This window comes from Cydia strobilella, chromosome 14 (genome assembly GCF_947568885.1).
Source record: "Cydia strobilella chromosome 14, ilCydStro3.1, whole genome shotgun sequence".
In the NCBI taxonomy this organism is placed as follows: Eukaryota; Metazoa; Arthropoda; class Insecta; order Lepidoptera; family Tortricidae; genus Cydia; species Cydia strobilella.
The window spans coordinates 3,576,823-3,603,891 of NC_086054.1; the positions used below are offsets into that span (position 1 = coordinate 3,576,823).

The 27,069-nt window shown below is 42.8% G+C and overlaps 1 protein-coding gene across 3 annotated transcripts in view; it reads left to right on the forward strand.

Annotated features, from left to right (window-relative positions):
• Positions 1–27,069, forward strand: part of LOC134747104 (E3 ubiquitin-protein ligase SH3RF1-like) — an 80,609-nt gene that overhangs the window by 44,921 nt on the left and 8,619 nt on the right. For all 3 annotated transcript variants that reach the window (XM_063681674.1, XM_063681675.1, XM_063681676.1), the window contains exons 7-14: positions 840–966; positions 3,382–3,454; positions 4,108–5,126; positions 6,161–6,330; positions 7,096–7,217; positions 14,456–14,564; positions 18,521–18,594; positions 22,881–23,056. In XM_063681674.1, the coding sequence (XP_063537744.1) occupies positions 840–966; positions 3,382–3,454; positions 4,108–5,126; positions 6,161–6,330; positions 7,096–7,217; positions 14,456–14,564; positions 18,521–18,594; positions 22,881–23,056 (1,870 nt within the window). The remainder of the gene's footprint in view (positions 1–839; positions 967–3,381; positions 3,455–4,107; positions 5,127–6,160; positions 6,331–7,095; positions 7,218–14,455; positions 14,565–18,520; positions 18,595–22,880; positions 23,057–27,069) is intronic.

Here is a 27,069-nt window from a genome sequence, read left to right on the forward strand (position 1 = left end):
TTTATTGTATGGAAAGTTTCATAGTAAACCGCCGCGGCGCGCCGGGTGACGTTAATCAGTCTGTCAAGTGCGGATGGTGCAACTGGCACTAAGGGTCGGTTGCACCAAACCGTCTGTCACCGTTAAAGCGTTTGCTAAATTTTATTGAAGTTTCATAGATCTCTGCTGCGTGACGTTGATGAGTCTGTTAATTGTGGTTGGTGCATCTGGCCCTAAGGGAATAAATGCATTAATTATTGAATGCATTTAATTTATTTGACTTGTGTTGTTTTAATGAATTTGTGATTAATTATTATTTATCTATTTTTAATGATGTTTGTAATTAAGTTATGTATATAATTTTTTTTATTTTTTATTTATTTAGGCAACAAACAGTCATATACAAAAATGATGTAATAATAAGCAATGTGTTAATAGACCTTGAGTGCCCTACCTTAATTAAATAATTTCTAATCTAAAGTAGCTAGTGTAGGAGCAGTAAGCGGAAAACAAAGTTATCATTAATAAACAAACTTATTAGTAACTTGAAGTGTATCTATATTCATTCATCCATGTATATGTATGCACGGGCATGTTGCTTACTCGTACATACAACCACACGGGGTACACAAAGAAAGTTATAAATTATTTGTGCATAAGTTACCTATTACAATGTTAAATTATAGAAGTTGTTACAAAAGTTTAATTATACCTACTTAAAGAAACAGTTTGTTATTGTTTACAGTTTCGATTTGAAGTGAGTAATAATTTGTTTTTTAAAACTTTCACAGGACAGGATAATATGGACTACTTGTATGAAATAAATGATACAATAAAGTATAATACAATGATGTTTGCAGGGGCGATAATTACGGTACACCGGCGAGTGGACGAGAACTGGGCGGAGGGTCGGCTGGAACAGCGAGTCGGGATCTTTCCCATCGCCTTCGTGGAGCTCAACCAGCCCGCTCGCCATCTCATTAACAGGTATTACTTGCATTGTCTAAATAAAAAACGCGTGAAAAACTAACCACTGTTTTTTTTAGGGTTCCGTACCTCGAATGGAACAAACGGAACCCTTATTATAGGATCACTTTGTTGTCCGTCCGTCCGTCCGTCTGTCTGTCTGTCAAGACCTTTTTCTCAGGAACGCGTGGAGGTATCAAGCTGGAATTTATATCAAATACTCAGGTAGAGTTGTGCCGTTCCCGGTAACATTACCCATTTTGTATGGGGAATGTTACCGGGAATGGCACAACTCTCAACTAACTCAAGTAACTCAGGTCTACTGTCCCTTGGAGCTGTGAAAAAATCAAACTTCTAAGCCAACGCAATCAAAAGATACAACCGTTTATGCCGCTTTCCGCAAATTTTCGACACTCGCAAGGGAATCAAGACATAATAAAAATATTTTTTGTACGGAACCCTAGGTGCGCGAGTCCGACTCGCACTTGGCCGGTTTTTTTCGTATAAATAATCTAATTCGCCAGTGAAACTTAAACCAATATTGTAGTATATAAAGTTGACTTTGCTCTTTTTGAAAATTAAACAACGAAACTTCCTCGCGTTATCCCGGAATTTTGCCACGGCTCCTGGGAGCCTGTGGTCACCTTGACAACTAATCCTAAGAATTGACGTAGGCACTAGTTTTTACGAAAGCGACTACCATCTGACCTTCCAACCCAGAGGGGGAACTAGGCCTTGTTAGGATCAGTCCGGTTTCCTCACGATGTTTTCCTTCACCGAAAAGCGACTGGTAAATAAACTAATATAAATAATAAGCCTAGCGAATTTAAAATCGGTTAAAATGTAGATTGTGTCGCCCGCATCATAAAATCTTGTTCATCAAAATTGGAACATTGATTTTAACGCCACGGCGCATAACACCACATAGACATACTCAATGGGGTTGGCAACTGTCAAAGGTTTGCATAGATGGCGCCATCATAGCTTGCCCATTTTTCTATGAGATTTGGATTGAAGGGCTGGCATCCAGGCAAAATTCCTGTAAAAAAAACAAACATTTTACACAATTCTAGGGATTGACAGGGCATGCTATGCTGGCGCCATCTGCTAAATATTTCGACCGGCCATCCCCATTACTCGCATACTACCTCAAGTGTCAGTTTGACGTGCTATTTTTGGGACAACCTGTATATCTATTTTGTAGGAGATTCTATACAGATTAGAGATGGGCCGAATATGGACTTTGCCGAATACGAATATTCGGCCGAACATTCGGTTCAGCTCATAACGAACCGAATATTCGGTAAGGCTAAAACTGTCTAAAAAGCGGAAAACCAGTTCATATAGGTCCGTGGTCTGTACGCATCACGTCTTTTTGATCGTCCCCCTTCCGTCCGGGAAATTTTATGAAAAGAAACGGAACCGTCTCATGCCTGAGGGCATACCGTGAACATCGAAGTTCGCAAATTGCCGGCATCTTTCTCTGTCACCCTAACTACGCCATAATTGGAGGAAATGCCCGCAATTTGCGAAATTCTGTCTTCGTGGGAGGCCCTCTGTACGTATAAGACAATTTTTTGCTATGGGCCACCGTTTATGAGTTATTTACGAAAAACTATAAAGAGGGACCTTTATATAACCCCCCCCCCCCCCCCCCCCCGGTACTTTTAGTATGTTACAATGCATGTGCTCGAAAAGTGCGTTTCTTACGGAGCCATATCATGCGGAAAGTACTACTTTTCCGCACTAGTGCTTTTTGTTTTCAATTTTTTTTACAGTACATTTGGTGCTACTTTCTCGCACTAGTGCGTAAAGAGCACTTTTCGTGCATATGTCGAAAGTTTAAAGGGCCATATGTACTGTAAAACGTTGTACGATACACGTGCGAATAGGTAATTCGCAACTCGTGTCGATTAAAAACACTCCTGTTGATAATTAAACTTATTTGCCATGATATGTTTTTTTATTTACTCGCACAATGCATAGTAAAACATTGTATGATACACGTGCGTAAAGATGATTTCCACACTTGTTGCATAAATAGCTATTTTAATACACCATTCCCTACAACTATGCCAAAATACGCTTATACACGAATTATTGCCCCCGATTGGCAATTTTTAGGGTTCCGTACCCAAAGGGTAAAAACGGGACCCTATTACTAAGACTTCGCTGTCCGTCTGTCTGTCTGTCTGTCTGTCACCAGGCTGTATCTCATGAACCGTGAGTATCAGATGATGTATTTCTGTTGCCGCTATAACAACAAATACTTTTACGAATAATATAAATATTAAAATGGGGCTCCCATACAACAAACGTGATTTTTTTGCTGTTTTTTCCGTAATGGTACGGAACCCTTCGTGCGCGAGTCCGACTCGCACTTGGCCGGTTTTTGGTTTTCGTTTGGTTTCGCTAACCGTGCGATCTTTGTTCCAGCCCCGCGCTCGGCCGCCCCGTGCCGCCCGTGCCGCCCGGGCCCGGGCCCGACCACCACCGGCACCACGCGCAGGTATCTATATATATATGTGACGTTTCCAAACAAAAGGTACCACATTGTCGGTTGTCGATAAGGTTCGTTACAAATTAAAACTATATCAAAATAGCGCCTTATTGACAACCGACAATAAGTACCCTTTTGGTTCAAAATTACACATATTTATCCCTTTCAGACCCAAAAGTCGAGATTTACTAGCTAAATGTAGCTAACCCGCACATTTGTATTAGTATTTGAGACTATAGCCGTTTTACTTTCTGTCATGTTGAGAACTTAGCCGGCTTAGCCCTCCAGTGAGATATGCTATAATAAAACTAATAAAAGTCTGTACAAAACAGATAAGTGTGCATGGACGTGAATTGGCGAGTTGTAATATGTGAGTTTCATTTGAGAGGCCTCACCGCAGTCCACGCAAGCGCCCCGCATGCCGTGAGACGCCTCTTATGAGGATTCAAACGATACAACGCGCACGATGCACGTCCTTTTTGTCTGATCATCTGATGTTTACTAATTTTAATGTTGAATCAATTTTAATATTTAAATTCAAAATATTAGTTGAAATCATTAATTTTAGTGTTAATATTCGAATTATATAGGTACGATAATTTCAAACAAAGTTGCAAAATATCCAGTAAAAAGTCATGAATTGTACGTTTGATTGTTTCCAGCACTCCCACCGCTACCAACCGATGTCGGTGTCAACGCCGACCACAAACATCGGCAACTACCAAAACATGCCGGCCATGAGCCACTCCCACCCCAACTACCACTCTCCCCCACACATCCTCCCACCCCAACACATTACCCACAACCTCACCCCCAGGAACATCTTAGAACCCGCCCAGACTAAACACTCCCTAGACCTAATACACTTCACGAACGTACATAATAAAACACACGGATCGCAAGCCACTATGATGCAAAGCGTATCAAGAATAGGGGAAAACTACGATCGACTCAGAACAGTGAAATATGACAGCTACAACACCACACCAGTACACAAAGCTGATACAACATATCAAAACGTCAGAACGCATGAACATTTCCCCGTTTCCGTGGCCAACTTCAACGCGAACAACGTCAGTTCGGATTCAAGTTCTAGTGTGAATACAGCTTCAGTTGTCAGTTCAACGACAACTCCTAATACCAGCTCCAACGAAAGTACTTGTGAAAGCGCCGAACCGAGCCTACCGAGCTCCCCCGATAATAATACCGAGCGAAATGCGACCGTAATCGCTTCTACTACGACACAAAATCCAACTGAAGAAGAAAATGAAAACCCCGATTCGTCTCTCAACGCGTCTATGGGAGTTCTAAGTTTAAACGAGAGTTCCACCGCGACGAATACTTCTTTGAACGTATCGCTACCGCCCGCCGAGAGTCCAAAATTGAATGTATCCGCGAACAGTAATTCTACGGCGAATCATAACGATAGCCAGGAAGGTCCAAGCAATTCTGAACCTTCACGACTCGACGCTCCTTCGTCTTCGAAGATTTTAAACCGGCCCAGTGGCCCGGATTCTTTACTAAACTTCGGTATAGGGCTGCAGGCGGCGCTGTCGCCGTCTCACGGGAAAGACGGGAACTATATGGTGGCGAGGAACCATAGAGACCATCATCATAGGGAGAAGAGGCACAGTCTGACGCCGTCGTCGCATTTGCAAGCTAACCATTCTACGCAAAACAGGTGAGTGGTATCTTTGTCTCAATATGGTTAGTGAATTTTAGTGCACTATGATGTTTTGACTGTCGTTAGATTAAAAGAAATTTCTTTAGATAAAAGAACCAATCTAATAACTAAAGTTACAATGCAGGTTTTGTCTAATCTAGGAGTATCCAAACTACGAGCCGCGATCAGGCTTTGCTTGTTCGCCGTTTTCAAAAAAGAAACGGGATACGGAGGGGTTTGACGATCGGTCTGGCCTAATGGGTAGTGACCCTGCCTATATAGCCGATGGTCCTGGGTTCGAATCCCGGTAAGGGTATTTATTTGTGTGATGAACACAGATATTTGTTCTCGAGTCATGGGTGTTTTCTATGCGTATAAGTATATATTGATCTATTTAAGTATGTGTATATCGTCGCGTAGTACCCATAGTACCTTTGCATAGTCTGGGGCTAGGTTGATCCATGTAAAATGTTCCCTAATAAAATTTTTTATAGTCGATCACCCGATCCATTTAGTGTCCGCAGTTATAAAAAGTTTTGACCGGCACGTCCAATTGTAATATTTGCTATGGGTCAGAAAAAATTCAGAGTTTTTTTCTAAGATTGTTCCATGTACGGGTAATAGTAGATTGTTAACCGAGGGATGAAAGGCACTCATCTCTGATGAGGTAGTTTGGCTGTATAATATATAATAGTCCGAGGCTGAAATGACGCCTTTCACCCGAGCTAAACAGTCTACTTTTCATTTCGAATACGAGAAAAGTAAAATGCATGTGTTTTTTTTTAAACGTGACTAAGTATACATTTTTATAATATGTATTGAGGGTACTTTCAATTAATAATTTAGGCAAAAGTATCAGTTAAGAATGGAAATTGTATAACAAATCCATTTAAACTCAAACTTTAATTGCTTATCGTAAAAAAATCGTACTCGGAACGTAAAATGCTCTAGTGCAGAAACGTATCATTTTCTGAACACCTTTTAGAACGACAATGACCCTCTTTCAGAGCATGAGAAATTGAAAAATACTAATAATAGTATAATAATTTCAGGCATTCGGCGGAGATCCTAGCGACGAGCCTGCTGGACCAGGCGGAGCCGGAGCCGCGCCGCCGCCGCCGCAGCAGGAGCGGCGAGCGCGAGCGCGCGCTGCCGGCCGCCTACGTGGCGCTCTACGTCTACAAGCCGCAGAAACCTGACGAGCTGGAACTCAAGAAAGGAGGTTAGTGCTATTTGCTATCATAAATACATTACATAGGTTTGCAATAATCGAATTTAAACTGTTGTGAGACATACTAACATTTATTCATTAACATTAATTCATTGTCGCGCGAGTGACTAAAACAAGTGAGTCTAAACCGTAAAATGATTTAACATTACATAGGGTTTGGACTTACTAGTACAAACATATCGAGCTACTGTAAAAATTACTCTGAAATAGTATTTTATACAATCGTGATATAATAGAGAGTTTTTCAGTCGAGTACCGTGTTTAAGCAACGAAGCTTGCTGAGTTGCTTAAGTAAGGTACGAGATTGAAAACCTTGATTATATCACTATTGTATACAATACTTTTTCTACGAGACAAAAAAATAATACTTTCAGCTAGTAGAATCATATAGGTAAACAAACCAAAAGTATACAGGATACGCGAGCTGCCGCAGCCCGCGATAACTTCATACTCGTGCGCGCCCCGGCCGCCGGCCGTTAAGTAGAGGACAAACGGTAGGTACAAATGCAAAAATGAAACACTAATACAAAACAGAAGATTCACGTTTATCCATCCTCTCACAGAACTTCATACACTCTTTGCACAGACCCATCCAACTACTTGCAAATACATCACATTCCGGTGCTTATGCGAGGAGCGCGTTAATATATTGAAGAGCGAGGACTAGTGGTGATTTGCCATGGGACATAGTGCGTGCATATGAAGTATAACATATCTCTTTTAGATATTATGAATATAAAAAGTGAATATTTGCAGGTATCTACATAGTGACGGAGCGGTGCCGCGACGGCTGGTACAAGGGCCGCTCGGAGCGCTCGCAGCGCGCCGGCGTGTTCCCGGGGAACTACGTCGCCAGGGCCAAGCACGAGAAGGCACAGGTCAAACATTTATTTAACTATCAGCCTCATGCATGACGTATATATTTTAACAAAATATTTTTTATTCGGATAAGAGTTTTGAATGATTCACGGTTAGTTTCACTAGACTTATATACCCGTCACCCGTGAACAAGATGCATGATGTAACTGCGTTGAAATATCGGGAGCTCATAAACAATTCAAAAGGTAATCACGGCCTATATCCCGATCAATATAAGTCTAGTTTTTATTCGGATATTTATTACCGTTATATGTGTCATTCGACTCATTCGCAAGTAAAAGGTAACACATAGTTGCTTGCCATAAGGGTGAAATTTTCTTGCATCTCTATACGAATAGCTTGTCAGAACGTCCTTGTGGTAAGCGGTAATGTGGTATCTTTTACTTGAGAACGACACATATCATGTTACAAATGCATTTCCGTTATTAAATTATCATTTAATTGCTTAAAATAATAAATAAAAAGTACAAAAATTTGCCAGCAAAACTCGCGAAATGTCACGTGACGTCACGCGTTCGACAGATTAGTTCACATAAGTGTCATTAGTGCCAAACATCAGTTGGACCGTCCAACGTGTGATGTCATCACGCTCTGTCGAATTCGCGCCATAAATTATGAGCGTTTCTACCGCTCGGAAGTATCAGCCGGGCTAGCACATGATTCGCGCGAGAGTATCTCGCCGCGACATAGACTACTCGTCCCCCTTTAATTCATACAGTTAGTAAAAGACGGGTAGTCTATCTCGCGGCGAGATACTGTCGCGTCAATCATGTGCTAGCCCGGCAGTTGTATCCTTGACTAACATCGGGTTGAGCTTCGCCGGGTGCCGGTGAACTATATTGAATAAATACCCAATAATTTTGCTCTTGATCTACATTAATGTTTGCTTCGCTCGGGATCGACAAATTGAAGGCATGTTTATAAAAACAACATAACTAACATTTTTTACGGATTTTGAGTTTCTGGTATCACATAGCATTCGTCTAAGCAGGATCTACACGTAGAGCAAAAGATAGTTTCCAAAAATGGCCCCAATTGTCCAATATCAGTCTCCGAAAATATACCTATTTTACAAAAATTACATATCTACATTGTTTTGACAACAGAAGCGGATGTGAGGATTAAAATAAATCCACTAGTTAAGTAAGATAAATCTGTACCTCTCTGATAGAATACAAAACATAATCTCCATAGAAACTTGTTTTATTTTCTTACAAAAAAAAACATAACTAACAAAATTTTACAAAAACAGCATAAGTGACGAACTTATTTTTCAATTTTTTTCCAAAAATACTGGTCTTTGAAATGTGTAATCGTATATTTCGGAACTATTGGCCACTTACTAAAATCACATATATAATGTTTATGTCCAATAACTAATATTATACTCGAGTTTCGTCCTCGATATTAGTAATTTAGAATTATAGAACACATTGTAGTTACGCGAAAGTGTAACCACTCATCACTTGTATAAGGGAAAAAAGTAGCCAGTACTGGCAACCCCTTTTTTTTTTTTTTGATTTCGCCAACCTATCCATGTCAGACCCACTTCATTCGCATTTTAGTGCTCAACCACTCCACTTGTGTCAATAATTGACAACGGGGAGGAACTCGAGTTGTTAGCGAAACGTCTAAAGCAACTCAAATAATATGTCAAATTCAAATATGTTCTTCCTCGTCCTCTTCGGGCTCCACGTGTTCACAGTTCGTTGTCAGGTTCAACGTTGTCGGAGGCCGCGCCAATGAATCCGGATTACCAAAATGGTTCGTACTTAAAAATACCCACTTATTTTTGTTAAAATAAACTTGGTAATTTTATTGAATATAGTGCCCTCAGAGTAGTCTACAGGACTACTTCGTCGCATTATAATGATATTGCAAAATAAGATATTGCATTCAGGGTAGTCTATAGGACTATTCCGCCGCAATAAAACTAAAACCTTTGTAACCAGATCAGTCTGAGGGACTGTTTCGCCACAAGGTTTATTCTATTTTTGCCGCTCAAAAATAATGCATTCAGGGGGTCTATAGGACCATTCCGCCGCATTTTTAAGGTGCATGTACTCAGATCAGTCTGCGGGACTGCTTCGCCACATGCTTCGCCTTTGTGAGTGTGCAATTAACGTATCGATTTGCTGCTTGATTAGGCAACAACTACCTACTTATTTTTGTTAAAATAAACTTGGTATTTTTGTCGAATATAGTGCACTCAGAGTAGTCTAAAGGACTATTTCGTCGCATTATAATCGTATTGCCTAATATGATACTGCATTCAGGGTAGTCTATAGGGCTATTCCGCCGCAGTCCCACAGTAAAAGAAAAACCTTTGTAACCAGATCAGTCTGAGGGACTGGTTCGCCACAAGGTTCATGCTATTTTTGCCGCTCAAAAATAATACATTCAGGGGGTCTATAGGACACTTCCGCCGCATTTTTAAGATGCATGTACTCAGATCAGTCTGCGGGACTGTTTCGCCACATGCTTCGTCTTTGTTAGTATGCAATTAATGTATTCATTTGCTGATTGATTAGTCAGAAATGCGCCCTCGCGGGCTTGCGATAACACGCTGCCGCCGCCGACAGCACAGGTTACCGGCCACTGTAGCGAAGTAGAGCCGATGGCCTGTCCGTCACATCGCTGACCTATTACATGAAGCCGAGCCGATTGCTGGTCCATCACACGCAATAGAGCCGATCGCGGGTCCATCAGATGCGATGTATGCCAATCTGCTACCTACCAATATAAATATTGGAAATCTTGGGAACCGATCCATCGCTGAGTCAAGAATGGCGAAGACATTAACAAAGAAGTGTCTAGCAGATTTAAGCACATAGCCACATCCGGCTTAGAAAAACTAACTACTAGATAAATTCCTAGTGCCTTCCAATTGCAAGAATTCCTTGCTTCCGCAGCTAAATGCTGAGATAAAAGCAGCATCAATTGAAGCTGTCGTAAAAAGAGATAAAGCTATTGAGCTTAATCAAAAGCAGATCGCAGAAACAATTATAGGGCTTAGGTCGTATGCTGACGTCATAATTGAAGTCCACGGATAAAACAACAGCATTTCTAAACAGCTGATGGATCTTGCACGCTTACTATGCGATTATACAGTCGAATCGTCAATTCGCAGAAACTTCACGTTATATTCACTAAAAGAGGATTTAGAGATTAATTAGCAAATACAATGATGGATAAAGATGAAGTGAAGATTATGTTTGGTGAAGATTTGCCAGAGACCTTAAATACAGCTAAAGATGTATCGAAATCAAGTACATATACTAAGGTGGTTCAACAGAACAAATTAAACCTGAAAGACGGACGGGACCCCCAGCTTGCAACAGCCGAAGGGTCCGACACACAAACATCAGTCTACAGCCTCGAGCAGTCGGCGCTACGGCCAGGGGAGCTCGTCGCACAGGTCGTCGCATCGCATCAGGCCAAGCACAATCGCCGGCGCTAGACCCGGTACGTTATAACGTACAAAATATGCTGCTGGCAGACTCGCTGATTTCATATTTAAGCTTGAAGATTACGCACGGTTTTGAAATTCGTTTTAAAGGCGGTTTCATGTCCACACTGGATTTAGAGGATGCATATTTTTTGATCAAAATTCATCCCTACTCTAGAAAATACCTTAGGGTGCCTAATGTATTTACCAAATTGATGGAACCTGACCTTAAAACCTCATATCATCGATTTATCTTGACGACCTTTACCTGATAGGTGAATCATATCGAAATCGGGAATGTATAAATAGTTTATAGACCACAGAATCACTGTTTCCGTATACTGTCCAGTCCCTGGGATTCATCATAAATGAATCAAAGGGTTGAATTCCAGCTGCTTCTTGTAAAGATCTCCGTTATATAATACATTCTAAAAAATGGCAAGTAAGATTGCCGGTCGAAAAGAGAAATCGAATAAAATATGGATTAGAATCCTTTAAGCTCTTAAATCATTGCAAAATCAGAAGATTTGGGCAATTAATTGGGCTATTAATTTCTTCTTGTCCAGCCGTGTAACACTGCTGGTTGTACACGAAACAAATGAAACGTGTTAAGTATTTAAATTTGAGAGGTCATGAACATTTGGATAGATATATTTCTACACCTTTCTCTCCATTCAGATTTGGATTGGTGGATTAATGCTATTCGCGATTCAAGCCACCGTATCCGAGATGACCTATTTCTATCGAAATCTTCTCTGACGCTTTTACGACGGGGTGGGGCGCATCAGCGTGCGGCGACCGGCGGCCTAAAAATCTTTACCAAAGATAGTTATTAATGCCAAATAATTTTACGAGTCGACAACACTACAGCCAGGCGTGGCTCACTCCGCAATCTTGTTGTGTCGCTACAAGTACATGTGGCCCACACCAGTTCTGGTGTCTAGCCATGTGCTATCAATATAGTAGTTGCCGCTTGCCGCGCACCGCTACGGAACGAATGCCTGCTCACGCTTGCGCCGCCTTGCAGTCATATCTCTCGTAATAGACGCGTTTTGTTAGAGAGTGATCCTTCTGTACCTACTATCCTTCTGTACTATTATTTATTCTGTGATACAGCTATATCTTATATAAATCCTAGGGGGGGTATCCAATAACCCCATCTCAATAAAGTGACCAAAAAGTTATTGCGTGCCAAGATTATAGACGTTCTCACCCAGATGTGAAATGTGAACTTTCCTTTGCGGGCTGTTGTTGTTGTTGTGTTGATTACAGGATTTGGACAACCTAGCTTAGTCTTTTTGCAAGTTGCATTATTAACAGAAACTGTGACAGGTACATTTCTTGGAACAGTCCCAGATGCGTACGCGTATGACGCGTTTACAGAATGGGCTGATTTTTTTTCTTTTACGCATTCCCCGCCAGTGTCTGCAGTAATACTAAAAGCTCTGAGAAAAATCATTTCTGAAAAAGCTGAGGGTATCATGGTTGTCCCCGATTGGCCTATACAACCATGGTACCCCTTATTTAAGCGCCTTTTAATATCAATATTATGAAAAATCCCAAAACACGCAATAATATGTGTTGCCGGAGTTTTGTAAGCACATCGCTATTGCAGCGATACGTTCAACGGTACGCAGTGAATATCCTGTTTGCGTCGTTATCGACAGCTAAATTGAGCAGTACGACGGTTTTAATTTTGTCTAAAGAATAAAATTGATGTATACGGTCCTTCAGTACCTTCCAATGACTATAGTATTTCTAACAGAAATAGTTAATTCGGGCAGAAAATACGGCACAATTGACAGCCACAGATCTGCTCTCTCGATGATGATCGTGTTTAAATGTTTTTGTAAGGGGGTTTTAAGCTTAAGCTTAGACCGCATATGCCACGGTATAAAGTAGCATGGGATGCGGCTAATGTTCCCAATTATTTAGGATCATTTGGTCCAAATGAAAGTTAACCATTCAATCAACTTTCACTGAAATGTGTATTGTGTAAACTCACTTGCTCTTGTGACAGTGCACAAAGCGCAGAGCTGCAGACGCTGCCAAACAAAAAAAAAAAAAAAAAAAATTGTATCTAATATATGTGGTATATCTTACTGATAAAATCATGATTAAAATATCTGAAATTATAAAAACATCTAGAGTGGGTGTCAACCAGCCATCTCTTTACTTACCTTTCGAGGAGCGCCCTCAAGTATGTAGTAATGTACGAACATGTAAATTGCCTATATTAATAGAACTAAAAAGACTTAAGTAAATCTGACTTACTTTTTATAGGGCTCAATAAGGCTCACAAGTCACAATTGTATTAAGTCTCCTACTTTGCGGAATTGACATTTCCATCTTTTCTTCGCATAGTACAAGACATGCTTCTACATATTTTGCTTACAAAGCGGGTGTAAGTTTGGGACAGGATGGAGTAGCAATTCCACTACCTACCTAAATACTTTTGCCAAGTTCTATATAACAGAACAATTGTTTACGTTAATAGTGATAATATGGCACTTGCTAGATCCATATGTTTGTCGTAAATGATAAAGCACCCATTGAAGTATTCCATTAATTTCAATTGTACCTATGATTAGTAGTCTAAATTAATCAGATAAGTATATGGAACACAAATCAAAAGATGTTATGTTATTTACTAATCTTAATAAGTAAATGAGTAAACTAAGGTTTATCAATTCTGATATTTCCTTCCATGCTCTCAACATCTACAATGTGTTCTATAATTCTAAATTACTAATATCGAGGACGAAACTCGAGTATAATTAATGATTAAACGAACTTACCTGTAAGTGAAGTTCGATCATAATTATACGAAGGGTTTCGTCCGAAGATATTAGTAATGCATACCCGCCCGCCCAGGCCCCTAGGAAATATCATAATTTGAGCTCTAAGGCTCTAAACTAAATGAAGTGGGTCTGACATGGATAGGTTGGCGAAATCAAAAAAAAAAAAAAGGGGTTGCCAGTACTGGCTACTTTTTTCCCTTATACAAGTGATGAGTGGTTACACTTTCGCGTAACTACAATGTGTTCTATAATTCTAAATTACTAATATCTTCGGACGAAACCCTTCGTATAATTATGATCGAACTTCACTTACAGGTAAGTTCGTTTAATCATTAATATAAGAAGACATTTAGTTTTTTTCGTTTCATGTCTAGTGTAGTTATGTTGTTTTTGTAAACATGCCTTCAATTGCTTCGAGTAAATGTCCATTTAATTAGCCTCATGCATGAAGTTTATATTTGAACGAAATATGTTTTATTCGGATGTTTGTTACCGTTATATCATGTTACAAATGCATTTCCGTTTTTAAATTACCATTTAATCACTTAAAATTATAAATAAAAAGTACAAAAATTTGCCCGCGAAAAGCTAGTGAGCGAAACGCTCGAAACGCCACGTGACGTCACGCGTTCGACAGATTAGTGTCATTAGTAGCAAACGTCAGTTGGGCCGCCCAACGTGTGATGTCATCACGCTCTGTCGAATTCGCGCCAAAAATTATGAGCGTTGCAACCGCTCAAATATTTTCAACATTTTAAATATTTTTTAATAAAATAATGTTAAGGTTTACAAAAGTATTTTTATCATTTCCGGTGTTCCAACGATATAAATTATGAATCCAAAAATAAAAATAAATTCATGCATGGAGCTAATTCTCGACCTATATAAGTCCTAACTTCGCTCGGGCCCGATGACCGGGAAATTACCTCGGATGAATGTGTGTGTTTTGAAATGAGTGTAAGTAATAAATATATGTGTGCACTGACAGGTTGCTGCGCCAGCTGCGGTAGTGAAGCCGCTGGCGACGCCGTCGCCGTCGCCGACCATGCTAGCGCCGCCCGACGCGCCGCCCCGAGCGCACAGTCCCCTCGCTCAAGGTAATTTATGACTAAACTTATTCAACTACTTATAATAGTACATTTTACAACTAGTGTGAAAAGAATGTCTTTTTACCAGTATTACCGAGGTATCTTGCCACGAGCTGAAAGCGAGTGGCAAGACTCGGTACGAGTGGTAAAAAGACATTTCACACGTGTTGTAAACGACGTTTTTTAATACAATTGCGAAAAAATAATAAATTAATATATCATTAGTAGAATCATACCACCAAACCAAACCAAAACCAAAAGTACCTATACAGCCCTTGATAGTTGAGCTGCCGCAGCCCGCGATACCTTCATACTCGTGCGCGCCCCGGCCGCGGCCGCCGCGGGCCCGGCGCGGGTTGCTCAACGACACCGAGGAGTAACGAGTGAGGCCCCAGTACCTGCTCAAGCTATACAGCCCTTGATAGTTGAGCTGCCGCAGCCCGCGATACCTTCATACTCGTGCGCGCCCCGGCCGCGGCCGCCGCGGGCCCGGCGCGGGTTGCTCAACGACACCGAGGAGTAACGAGTGAGGCCCCAGTACCTGCTCAAGCTATACAGCCCTTGATAGTTGAGCTGCCGCAGCCCGCGATACCTTCATACTCGTGCGCGCCCCGGCCGCGGCCGCCGCGGGCCCGGCGCGGGTTGCTCAACGACACCGAGGAGTAACGAGTGAGGCCCCAGTACCTGCTCAAGCTATACAGCCCTTGATAGTTGAGCTGCCGCAGCCCGCGATACCTTCATACTCGTGCGCGCCCCGGCCGCGGCCGCCGCGGGCCCGGCGCGGGTTGCTCAACGACACCGAGGAGTAACGAGTGAGGCCCCAGTACCTGCTCAAGCTATACAGCCCTTGATAGTTGAGCTGCCGCAGCCCGCGATACCTTCATACTCGTGCGCGCCCCGGCCGCGGCCGCCGCGGGCCCGGCGCGGGTTGCTCAACGACACCGAGGAGTAACGAGTGAGGCCCCAGTACCTGCTCAAGCTATACAGCCCTTGATAGTTGAGCTGCCGCAGCCCGCGATACCTTCATACTCGTGCGCGCCCCGGCCGCGGCCGCCGCGGGCCCGGCGCGGGTTGCTCAACGACACCGAGGAGTAACGAGTGAGGCCCCAGTACCTGCTCAAGCTATACAGCCCTTGATAGTTGAGCTGCCGCAGCCCGCGATACCTTCATACTCGTGCGCGCCCCGGCCGCGGCCGCCGCGGGCCCGGCGCGGGTTGCTCAACGACACCGAGGAGTAACGAGTGAGGCCCCAGTACCTGCTCAAGCTATACAGCCCTTGATAGTTGAGCTGCCGCAGCCCGCGATACCTTCATACTCGTGCGCGCCCCGGCCGCGGCCGCCGCGGGCCCGGCGCGGGTTGCTCAACGACACCGAGGAGTAACGAGTGAGGCCCCAGTACCTGCTCAAGCTATACAGCCCTTGATAGTTGAGCTGCCGCAGCCCGCGATACCTTCATACTCGTGCGCGCCCCGGCCGCGGCCGCCGCGGGCCCGGCGCGGGTTGCTCAACGACACCGAGGAGTAACGAGTGAGGCCCCAGTACCTGCTCAAGCTATACAGCCCTTGATAGTTGAGCTGCCGCAGCCCGCGATACCTTCATACTCGTGCGCGCCCCGGCCGCGGCCGCCGCGGGCCCGGCGCGGGTTGCTCAACGACACCGAGGAGTAACGAGTGAGGCCCCAGTACCTGCTCAAGCTATACAGCCCTTGATAGTTGAGCTGCCGCAGCCCGCGATACCTTCATACTCGTGCGCGCCCCGGCCGCGGCCGCCGCGGGCCCGGCGCGGGTTGCTCAACGACACCGAGGAGTAACGAGTGAGGCCCCAGTACCTGCTCAAGCTATACAGCCCTTGATAGTTGAGCTGCCGCAGCCCGCGATACCTTCATACTCGTGCGCGCCCCGGCCGCGGCCGCCGCGGGCCCGGCGCGGGTTGCTCAACGACACCGAGGAGTAACGAGTGAGGCCCCAGTACCTGCTCAAGCTATACAGCCCTTGATAGTTGAGCTGCCGCAGCCCGCGATACCTTCATACTCGTGCGCGCCCCGGCCGCGGCCGCCGCGGGCCCGGCGCGGGTTGCTCAACGACACCGAGGAGTAACGAGTGAGGCCCCAGTACCTGCTCAAGCTATACAGCCCTTGATAGTTGAGCTGCCGCAGCCCGCGATACCTTCATACTCGTGCGCGCCCCGGCCGCGGCCGCCGCGGGCCCGGCGCGGGTTGCTCAACGACACCGAGGAGTAACGAGTGAGGCCCCAGTACCTGCTCAAGCTATACAGCCCTTGATAGTTGAGCTGCCGCAGCCCGCGATACCTTCATACTCGTGCGCGCCCCGGCCGCGGCCGCCGCGGGCCCGGCGCGGGTTGCTCAACGACACCGAGGAGTAACGAGTGAGGCCCCAGTACCTGCTCAAGCTATACAGCCCTTGATAGTTGAGCTGCCGCAGCCCGCGATACCTTCATACTCGTGCGCGCCCCGGCCGCGGCCGCCGCGGGCCCGGCGCGGGTTGCTCAACGACACCGAGGAGTAACGAGTGAGGCCCCAGTACCTGCTCAAGCTATACAGCCCTTGATAGTTGAGCTGCCGCAGCCCGCGATACCTTCATACTCGTGCGCGCCCCGGCCGCGGCCGCCGCGGGCCCGGCGCGGGTTGCTCAACGACACCGAGGAGTAACGAGTGAGGCCCCAGTACCTGCTCAAGCTATACAGCCCTTGATAGTTGAGCTGCCGCAGCCCGCGATACCTTCATACTCGTGCGCGCCCCGGCCGCGGCCGCCGCGGGCCCGGCGCGGGTTGCTCAACGACACCGAGGAGTAACGAGTGAGGCCCCAGTACCTGCTCAAGCTATACAGCCCTTGATAGTTGAGCTGCCGCAGCCCGCGATACCTTCATACTCGTGCGCGCCCCGGCCGCGGCCGCCGCGGGCCCGGCGCGGGTTGCTCAACGACACCGAGGAGTAACGAGTGAGGCCCCAGTACCTGCTCAAGCTATACAGCCCTTGATAGTTGAGCTGCCGCAGCCCGCGATACCTTCATACTCGTGCGCGCCCCGGCCGCGGCCGCCGCGGGCCCGGCGCGGGTTGCTCAACGACACCGAGGAGTAACGAGTGAGGCCCCAGTACCTGCTCAAGCTATACAGCCCTTGATAGTTGAGCTGCCGCAGCCCGCGATACCTTCATACTCGTGCGCGCCCCGGCCGCGGCCGCCGCGGGCCCGGCGCGGGTTGCTCAACGACACCGAGGAGTAACGAGTGAGGCCCCGGTACCTGCTCAAGCTAAATTACATAAAAACTGCGTTTCGAAAGTATAGTTTGGAACTAAAAAGTAAAAAGCACTAGTTCGAGAAATTGTGCTTCTCGCACGCTACGCAGCCACAAAAAGTACCACTTTTTGAGCAACTGTATTAAAAAAGTACATTCTCAATGTGAGAGATCTTTTTTAGGGTTTCGTACCCATGGGGTAAAAACGGGACCCTATTACTGAGACTCCTCTGTCCGTCGTCAACAGGCTGTATCTTATGAACCGTGATAGCTAGACAGTTGAAATTTTCACAGATGATGTATTTCTGTTGCCGCTATAACGACAAATACTAAAAACAGAATAAAATAAATATTTAAGTGGGGCTCCCATACAACAAATGTGATTTTTTTGCCGTTCTTCGCGTAATGGTACGGAACACTTCGTGCACCGGCCGACTCGCACTTGGCCGGTTTTTTATATTGTCTTCCCTGACTGTTTGAAGGCTTGGACCGATTTAGAGCTTTATTTGTTTGGTTATTGGTCCCGTTACCATCAAATAACAATCTGAAAATTAGATCATAAAAAAATATAGTAAATCAATGACACGTCTTTAGTGAATCTCAATGCTTACATCGTAAATAGGACCCCAATATTACGCCATGACTCTAATATTTAATTTACTTTATTTGAAATTTTCTTCGATAAAGCTTAATGTTTTTAATTATTTTTGCAGGTCAACCGTTATCTTACCCTTGGAGTTCCAGTGTTCAGAACCAAATTCAGCAGAACACACCCAAATCGGACAAGGTAAACACCAACTTCTGCACATTTCTAAACAAAAATGTAGTCTTTTTATCAGTCGAAACGCTGTCCTACTACTATTTAAGAGCCCGTAGTCGATTTGAAAACGCGCGAAGATACGACTTTTACACAGTAACCGAACGCCGGCCGCTGCTTGAAATAACGCGACCGCCTAAACAATATTGATACTTTCGCAACATTATGCGTCACTTTATAACTTTAATTAGGTTAAAATATAAATAATCGGTAAATTTGATATAATCGTTTATTACTCTTAACAATTTACCTATGTATTCATATAATACATACAAATTATATAGCATGATGATAATGATTTGCACTAAGGCAATATCTTATATATATATAATCATCTTACTCGCGTTATCCCAGCCTTTTTGCCACGGCTCATGGAAGTCTGCTGGGGTCCGCTTGGCAACTAATCCCAAGAATTGGCGTAGGCACTAGTTTTTACGAAAGCGACTGCGATCTGACTTTCCAACGTTCCAACCCAGAGGGGAAACTAGCCTTTTGTTGAAATTTGGTATACAGATAGTTTGAATCCCGGGGAAGGACATATAATACTTTTTATTCAAGAACTCACCCTTTAAGGGGGTGGAAATTTGTATGGGGAATCAATAAACGCTGAACCGATTAAGATGAAATGAGGTATGGACATAGTTTGAGTCCTGGGGAAGGACATAGGATAGGTTTTACCCCAGAAACGGGGGGGGGGGGGGGGGGTAATGGAAATTTGTATGGGATCCAATAAAACCGATTTGGATGGAATTTGATATTATGGAGATAGTCTTAATCGTTGGGAAGGGTGATAATAATTTTTATTTCCAAAGTCATCCTCTTCTCTTCTCCACTCTTTCACCTGAAGTGCTGCTGGCTGCAAAGGGTCAGGGGTAACACTCGCTCAACATGCCGCTGGTAGTGTGTAGTGTACGATGGATACAGCTCAAGACTTGGAACACCTGGAATGCTTCTGGGTGCAAAGAGTCAGGGGTAACACTCGCTCAACGTGCTGCTGGTAGTGTATGATAGGGAAAGCTCCAGACCTGGAACACCTGGAGTGCTGCTGGGTACAAAGGGTCAGGGGTAACGGGTAACACTCGCTCAACGTGCCGCTGGTAGTGTATGATGGGGAAAGCTCCAGATCTGAAACACCTGGAGTGCTGCTGAGTGCAAAGGGTCAAGGGCAAAGGGTGGGTAACACTCGCTCAACGTGTTGTGGGTAGTGTATGACGGAGACAGCTCAAAACCTGGAACACCTGGAGTGCTGCTGGACGCATCGGATCAGGGGTAAAACTCTTTTAATCTGAAGTTGGTAGAGTATGCTGTAGGCAGGTTAAGTTCTTCAAGACCTGGAACACCTGGAGGGCTGCCAGATGAAGCAGGCACCTGACCAGAGCTACCACACGTTTAACATGCAGTAGGTACTGGGGGTTAAAAGGGGTGGAAGTTCTGATAACAATAAATGAACCTGAGTTCCACTAAGTACAGCCAGGGTTCATCATCAGCTCTATCTTGGGTACTGCTCTCCCATTTGCTCATCAAGACGTGTCAGAAGACCAAAACAGCGTGTGCCTATATTGCACCAAACCTGAGTTCCACTAGGTACAGCCAGGGTTCAGCATCAGCTCTATCTTGGGTACTGCTCTCCCAAGTGTTCATCAAGACGTGTCGGAGGACCAAAACAGCGTGTGCCTATGTTGCACCAAACCTGCGTTCCACTAGGTACAGCCAGGGTTCAGCATCAGCTCCATCTTGGGTACTGCTCTCCTAATTGCTCATCAAGACGTGTCGAATAACCAAAACAGCCTGTGCCTATGATTTCCACTAGGTACAGCCAGGGTTCAGCATCAGCTCCATCTTGGGTACTGCTCTCCTAATTGCTCATCAAGACGTGTCGGAAGACCAAAACAGCGTGTGCCTATGTTGCACCAAACCTGCGTTCCATTAGGTACAGCCAGGGTTCAGCATCAGCTCTATCTTGGGTACTGCTCTCCCAAGTGCTCATCAAGACGTGTCGGAAGACCAAAACAGCGTGTGCCTATGTTGCACGAAACCTGATTTCCACTAGGTACAGCCAGGGTTCAGCATCAGCTCCATCTTGGGTACTGCTCTCCTAATTGCTCATCAAGACGTGTCGGAAGACCAAAACAGCGTGTGCCTATGTTGCACCAAACCTGCGTTCCACTAGGTACAGCCAGGGTTCAGCATCAGCTCCATCTTGGGTACTGCTCTCCTAATTGCTCATCAAGACGTGTCGGAAGACCAAAACAGCGTGTGCCTATGTTGCACGAAACCTGATTTCCACTAGGTACAGCCAGGGTTCAGCATCAGCTCCATCTTGGGTACTGCTCTCCTAATTGCTCATCAAGACAGACCAAAACAGCGTGTGCCTATGTTGCACTAAACCTGCGTTCCACTAGGTACAGCCAGGGTTCAGCATCAGCTCAGCTCTATGTATACTAAAACCTTCTCCAGAATGTAACAAACACTTTTCTAAAAACCGCATCAAAATCGGTTCAGCCAAATGCGAGATAATCGCGAACAAACATACATACATACATACATATACATACAAACATACGGGTCAAACTGAGAACCTCCTTTTTTTGAAGGCGGTTAATAAACAAGTACTTACAACCCAAGGATTAAAGTTTCTGGTCGCAGTTTACACGCACACAGTACAGCCAAACACGCAAACAAATATAACTTTTTACACGGCGAGCGACGCACACAATGATAAATAACTTCGTCGTCGTCGATGCAACGTGCGGAGCCGATCAACAAACGTCCTGCCTCTACCAGCTCCCGCGCGGGACTGACTGGACTGAGGCCGCGAGCGCGTGTCACCGATGTTATACCAGAAAAAGGGGAAGTTTTTAAAAAATCGTCAGAAAATAAAAGTTGCAATTTAAATAAAATGAAGTACAGCAACAGTAAGTAAATATTGCAGATTATTTGAGTATGCAATCTACGTCGAAAATAAGTAGATTTTCGGAGAAATTGTCACTTGTTTTGAGGTCATTTCTGGAGAAAATTGAATTCGTTTAACTTTCATTTCCTCGAACTCTAAGTCATATAACAACAATATAATCTGATAAACCTAAAGTACAGAATATGTGTAATACAAATTTACCATTTTTAGCAGTCCAAACTTTACGAAATTTACAAATAAGAGCATCAAAGTCAGTGCTTTACACGCGTTTACCTAAACGTCCATCAGAAAAAAATTCATTACTAATTTAGTAAGCCTTTTTTCAAAAAAATGATCTGATAAACCTAGAGATAAGAAGTCGTGCTAATAGAAACCAGGACTTGTTATTTCAATTAGGTAACAAAAGGTGTACAATTTCACAGAAGAAATCTATCAACTTTACATTTTTGCGACTAAAATCGTAACCGGGCTCTTAATACACTGCCAGATTTTTCCAAATATTTAAATTTAATTTTTTTTTCTTAAATATCAAAAATTAAAATATAATAATTAAAGAAAGTATTTACAACAAGGATCTTACAACCCAATATACTAGGTTTTTGTTCACCTTCGTCAAAGTATTGTATCAATAACCATGACACTTATTTTTACATCTACGACTATTTTTACATTTCGCAAAAGTAAATCTTATTAGAATGAGTAAAGTTATCATGTATAGGGGACGATGACTGTCAAAATGTTAAGACCAAACTGACCAAACAGCTTAGGCTATGGGACAGTGCATAACTCTTATCGCTAGGTGACAACTAAAACTCACTAATTGCAAAAAATAATTAAACAGTCAACCTTGTTTTCGTACTACCTTAGAGTTTAATATGGCATTGAACTTGTGGTAGTAATTAAATAATTGAGTTTTGGTTGCCGCTTGATGGCTATATGTGGCTGAACAGATGTTTCTATTTTTTACTAGCTTTTGCCCGCGACTTTGTCTGCCTGGACTTAGTAACCGCAGCTAGAGTAAGAATAGCGCCTGGTTAAAGTGTAATAGCAATCATGCAATTTGAGCATATGCTTAATTACTTATGTACACAAATTATCAGGCACTTCATTAATTATTTCAATTCCACCCTGCTTTTGACCCTCTTAAGGGATGATTTTCGGTATAAAAACTATCCTATGTCCGTCTCCGGGACTCAAACTATCTCTATGCTAAATTTCAACTAAATCGGTTCAGTGGTTTAATCGTGAAGAGGTAACACACAGACAGATAGACAGACAGACTTTCGCATTTATAATATTAAGTATGGATATTTATTAATCCAATTCTAATTCCCACCTCCAGAGCAAAGACAAGAAAGGCGAAAAGTCCATATCGACCGGCGTTAGCTTAATGAAACGCCTCGCCGCCATGAAGAAATGCAAATCCCCACCGCCCGTCGGCTACAGTATGGACAACCCTGTATTCGAGGACGCCGCTTCATGCTCGCTCACCACGAGATTACAACCGCAACACGTCAGGTAACATAATCAAAGATACCAAAAACTACATCCCAGGCCAAAAGTATGGAAACAACGTTGTTTTCATGAAATAAAACTATGAAAACGGATTATATCGCGTATATTGAATTTATAATACATACCGACGTTTCGAACCCTTTACAGCGTTCGTGGTCAACGGGTGACTGAGGAAAAATTACAACGTTGTTTTCTTTAATATCTCATGTTTCTATCTTTTTTGTATATATTTGTAAACTAAGACTTACATTAGGCAAACCCAAAAGATTAAATATACACGCTTAATATCAAAACATCCTAAAATATTGTCAAAAAGCTAAAAAAATAAAGTAGGTAAAGGTTACATAATTATACCTAACCTTTAATTACATGACAAAATGTTGAATTGGAAACTATCACAGCCAGAGTAATTTACTTTTAAAATGTTCTATTATTATTTTTACCAAATTCTCAATGAGTAGTATAAAATCTATCGCTTAAAAGATCACACTTTTCTATTGAAATACAAGCTTGTTTCCATACATTTGGCCTGGGGTGTACGTCATAAACAAAAACGTCACTCACACGCCAAAGCACCGGCACAAGCGAGCTAATGTAAACCTTACTTAAAAGGGTGAAGGTTACTTTTACAGCGTACGCCATAACACTTGTGAAGTCGTCGTCAAAAGAACTTGCAAAATTATCATAAGAATTGAATATGCTAGTGATAATATGATAATACATTGAAGAACAATGAAACTGCGTATATTATGTACTCTTTATATAAACTGTACCTATTTTCATTGCTCTGTGGTATATTACGATTAGTCCCCATTCATTCCACTAGAGGGCTTCTCATCGTCCCGAGCATTTTGTGCATTATGTTGGTAGCATGTGTTTGTGCTAAACTGTGTTGTGTGGAACTCGATTGTTACACCGATTTTGGTTTACATCAATTTACAATCCGATATTAACAATAAGTTCTAATTAAAAAAAATAGTGGAAAAACAAACTGTCTCGGGCGAGACTTGAACTCGCGACTCCAGAGGGCCTAACCAAGATGCCAATCGTTTGCACTGTATACGAACGAAACGGTAATGTCTCTGTATCACTCTTCCATATAAGTGACAGAGAGACAATAGCGTTTCGTTCGCTACGGCGAAACGATTGGCATCTTGGGTAGGCCCCCAGGGATACCTGAGCTGAGCTCAATTGGTAGAGGCGGGCTGGTATCCCGGACCCGAGTACGATTCTCGCCAGAGACTGATTTGTTGCACTCTTTCTTTAATAGGGAATATTATGCGAAACTCTGCGTAGGTGGCGTCACTACCACAATCTGAGGGTCTATCGCGAAACAAGAAAATCGAAATTTCGTTATCTAACATCTCTGTCACTCGAATTTGAACTGTTGTGAGACATACTAATATTAAATCATTTTACGGTTTAGACTCACTTGTTTTAGTCACTCGCGCGACATGTTTCGGAGAGCCTAGGTCTCCTTTCTCAAGCACTAATAGTGCGAGCAGCGTTCACGACGACCATGTGTACGAAACATGTCGCGCGAGTGACTAAAACAAGTGAGTCTAAACCGTAAAATGATTTAATCTCTGTCACTCTTGCGTATTCGAGCGATAAAAAGGCAGATAGAGAAATTTCGGATTCGCGTTTCCCGGTACGTCCTCTGTAAACAAACCGCCTTGATGCATCAATGTCATATTTTATTATCTCTGAAATTTGTCAAAAACCTGTTAAAGGTACAATATGTCTAAGATACTCTATCGTTTACTAAAAAGGCTAGTCCTGCACTCTGGTGGCAGAACATTGCAGTAGTATCCCCTATTATAAACATTGTGGTGTTGGATTTTTGTGAACAATCGTGTTGCACTGTTTTCATGTGACAGGTGCCTCGTATGCACCCAGTATGGGAAGCTTGTTAACTAACCACAGAACAAGAAAGACACCGTTTTTCATCCTTGAAAGACACATATTATACATATAGGTACACAGGGTGTATTTTCAGCCCTCAGCCATACTTTGTGAGATAATTGTTACGTATTAGCAAAATTTCATTGAATGTTTAAAGAAATCAAAATAAAACTATGAAAACGGATTATATCGCGTATATTGAATTGTGTAAAGTCTAAGGGTGCGGTCACACATATAGGTATATCGGGATCCGGCGAATATTCGTGATGGCGTCTCTTTCATTTCCCTTGGATAGCGAGAGACTTCATCACGAATATTCACCGAATCCGCCAAATGTATGGCCGCACCCTAAGACAAATTCGTGCTTTGAAATTGACAGCTAAATGAAGATGGGCCTCTACGAAAATATAAAGTAACTTTGGTTGTCAAAAGTTGACGTTTGACAGTTCAGCACAAAAATAAATGGCTTTGTTCGCCATCTAGTTCCGCTGTCAAATTCGGGGGCACGATATTTTCTACTTTACACCTCTTTCACAATCAATGATTCAATGGTATGGGTAACAAATATAACAGGATGCAGTTAGGCAATTATATGTCAACCCACATTAATTTTGCAATAAGATGTTAACCCTAATAATTGTCAGTTAAAGTTAACATTTTATTGCAAAATTTATGTGGGTTGAGACATTATTGCTACAGCATTGTAATGGTTGAAAAAATAATCATAGTACATTTAAATAGTCTTTCATACATGTATGGTGTCTGTCTTGATCTATATGTCTGTGGAACTAACATAGCACTGTCACTGTGTCACTTGTTTTGTTTTCACATGTTTGTAACCACGACAAGTCGAGGATATCGCGAGTTTTGGTTTTCTTTATGTTATGAAACATAATATTATAAAAAAAAGAACGTAAAAAGTGAGGATAAAATATCTAAAATGAATAATGAAATGTTGCCAGTTCACTTCGCCATACTTTTTCAAGTATTAATTTAAAAATACAATCGATCTTGTATCGATTCGATTTATTCAATCGAACATTATAGTGAATTACTTACAAAGTGAAAGGAAGGAGAGGTCTTGGTAGCTCAGATGGCGGAGCACTGTACTAGTGACCCAGTGGTCGCGGGTTCAAATCCCGCCCAACAATGATTTTTTCCACTTTTAATTTATTTTTAAACTTAATAGCATCGTTCGCAGACGTTTCTGATTGATACGAAATTAATTTTCAAAGAGAAAGTTAAACACAAAGAGAAGTCACGAAAAGTCATTACTCCGAGTTTAAAAACAAACAACTAGATGGTGTAGTAACTGAAATGTCAACTTTTGACAACAATTACCGCATAATATATAGTACGGGGTGTGTTCTTGTGTAGTGACTATAGCTGCCAAATTCGGGCACGGATTTTTCATACACTACAAACAATAACAACAATTTTGATACAAATATAACAAGTGGATCTAAGTAAAAGCCTCTAATAAAACCGACATTTTTGAACTGAAATCGATCTTATTTACGAAAGAGAGCGACCAAAGGCCCTAGTCCTGGGCACAGTCAGCATTAATACATTTTATTTTATTCTCTACACAGATATTTGTTCCATAGCTAAAGTAAAAGTAAAATTTTAAACCGTAATAGATGTCATATATTAAAGAAAAAACCGGCCAAATGGGAGTCGGACTCGCGCACCGAGGGTTCCGTACTTTTTAGTATTTGTTGTTATAGCGGCAACAGAAATACATCATCTGTGAAAATTTCAACTGTCTAACTATCACGGTTCATGAGATACAGCCTGGTAACAGACAGACAGACGGACAGCGGAGTCTTAGTAATAGGGTTCCGTTTTTACCCTTGGGGTACGGAACTCTAAAAAGTGACGAACCCCTTCAGTGGTGAAGGCCGGATTCTTTAATAGATGATATCAATTTCGGTTTATAATTTATATATAGTAGTGTGATTGTGACTACTTAAAAAACACAAATCAAAATATTTAATAAAATAATATGTATTGTTCCCAAAGTTGAGTAAATCAGTTAATTACATTTACAATCAGTTTAGTGGATCACACTAGGCTAAGTTATATTTTTTATTTAGCCTAAACTCCTGTCA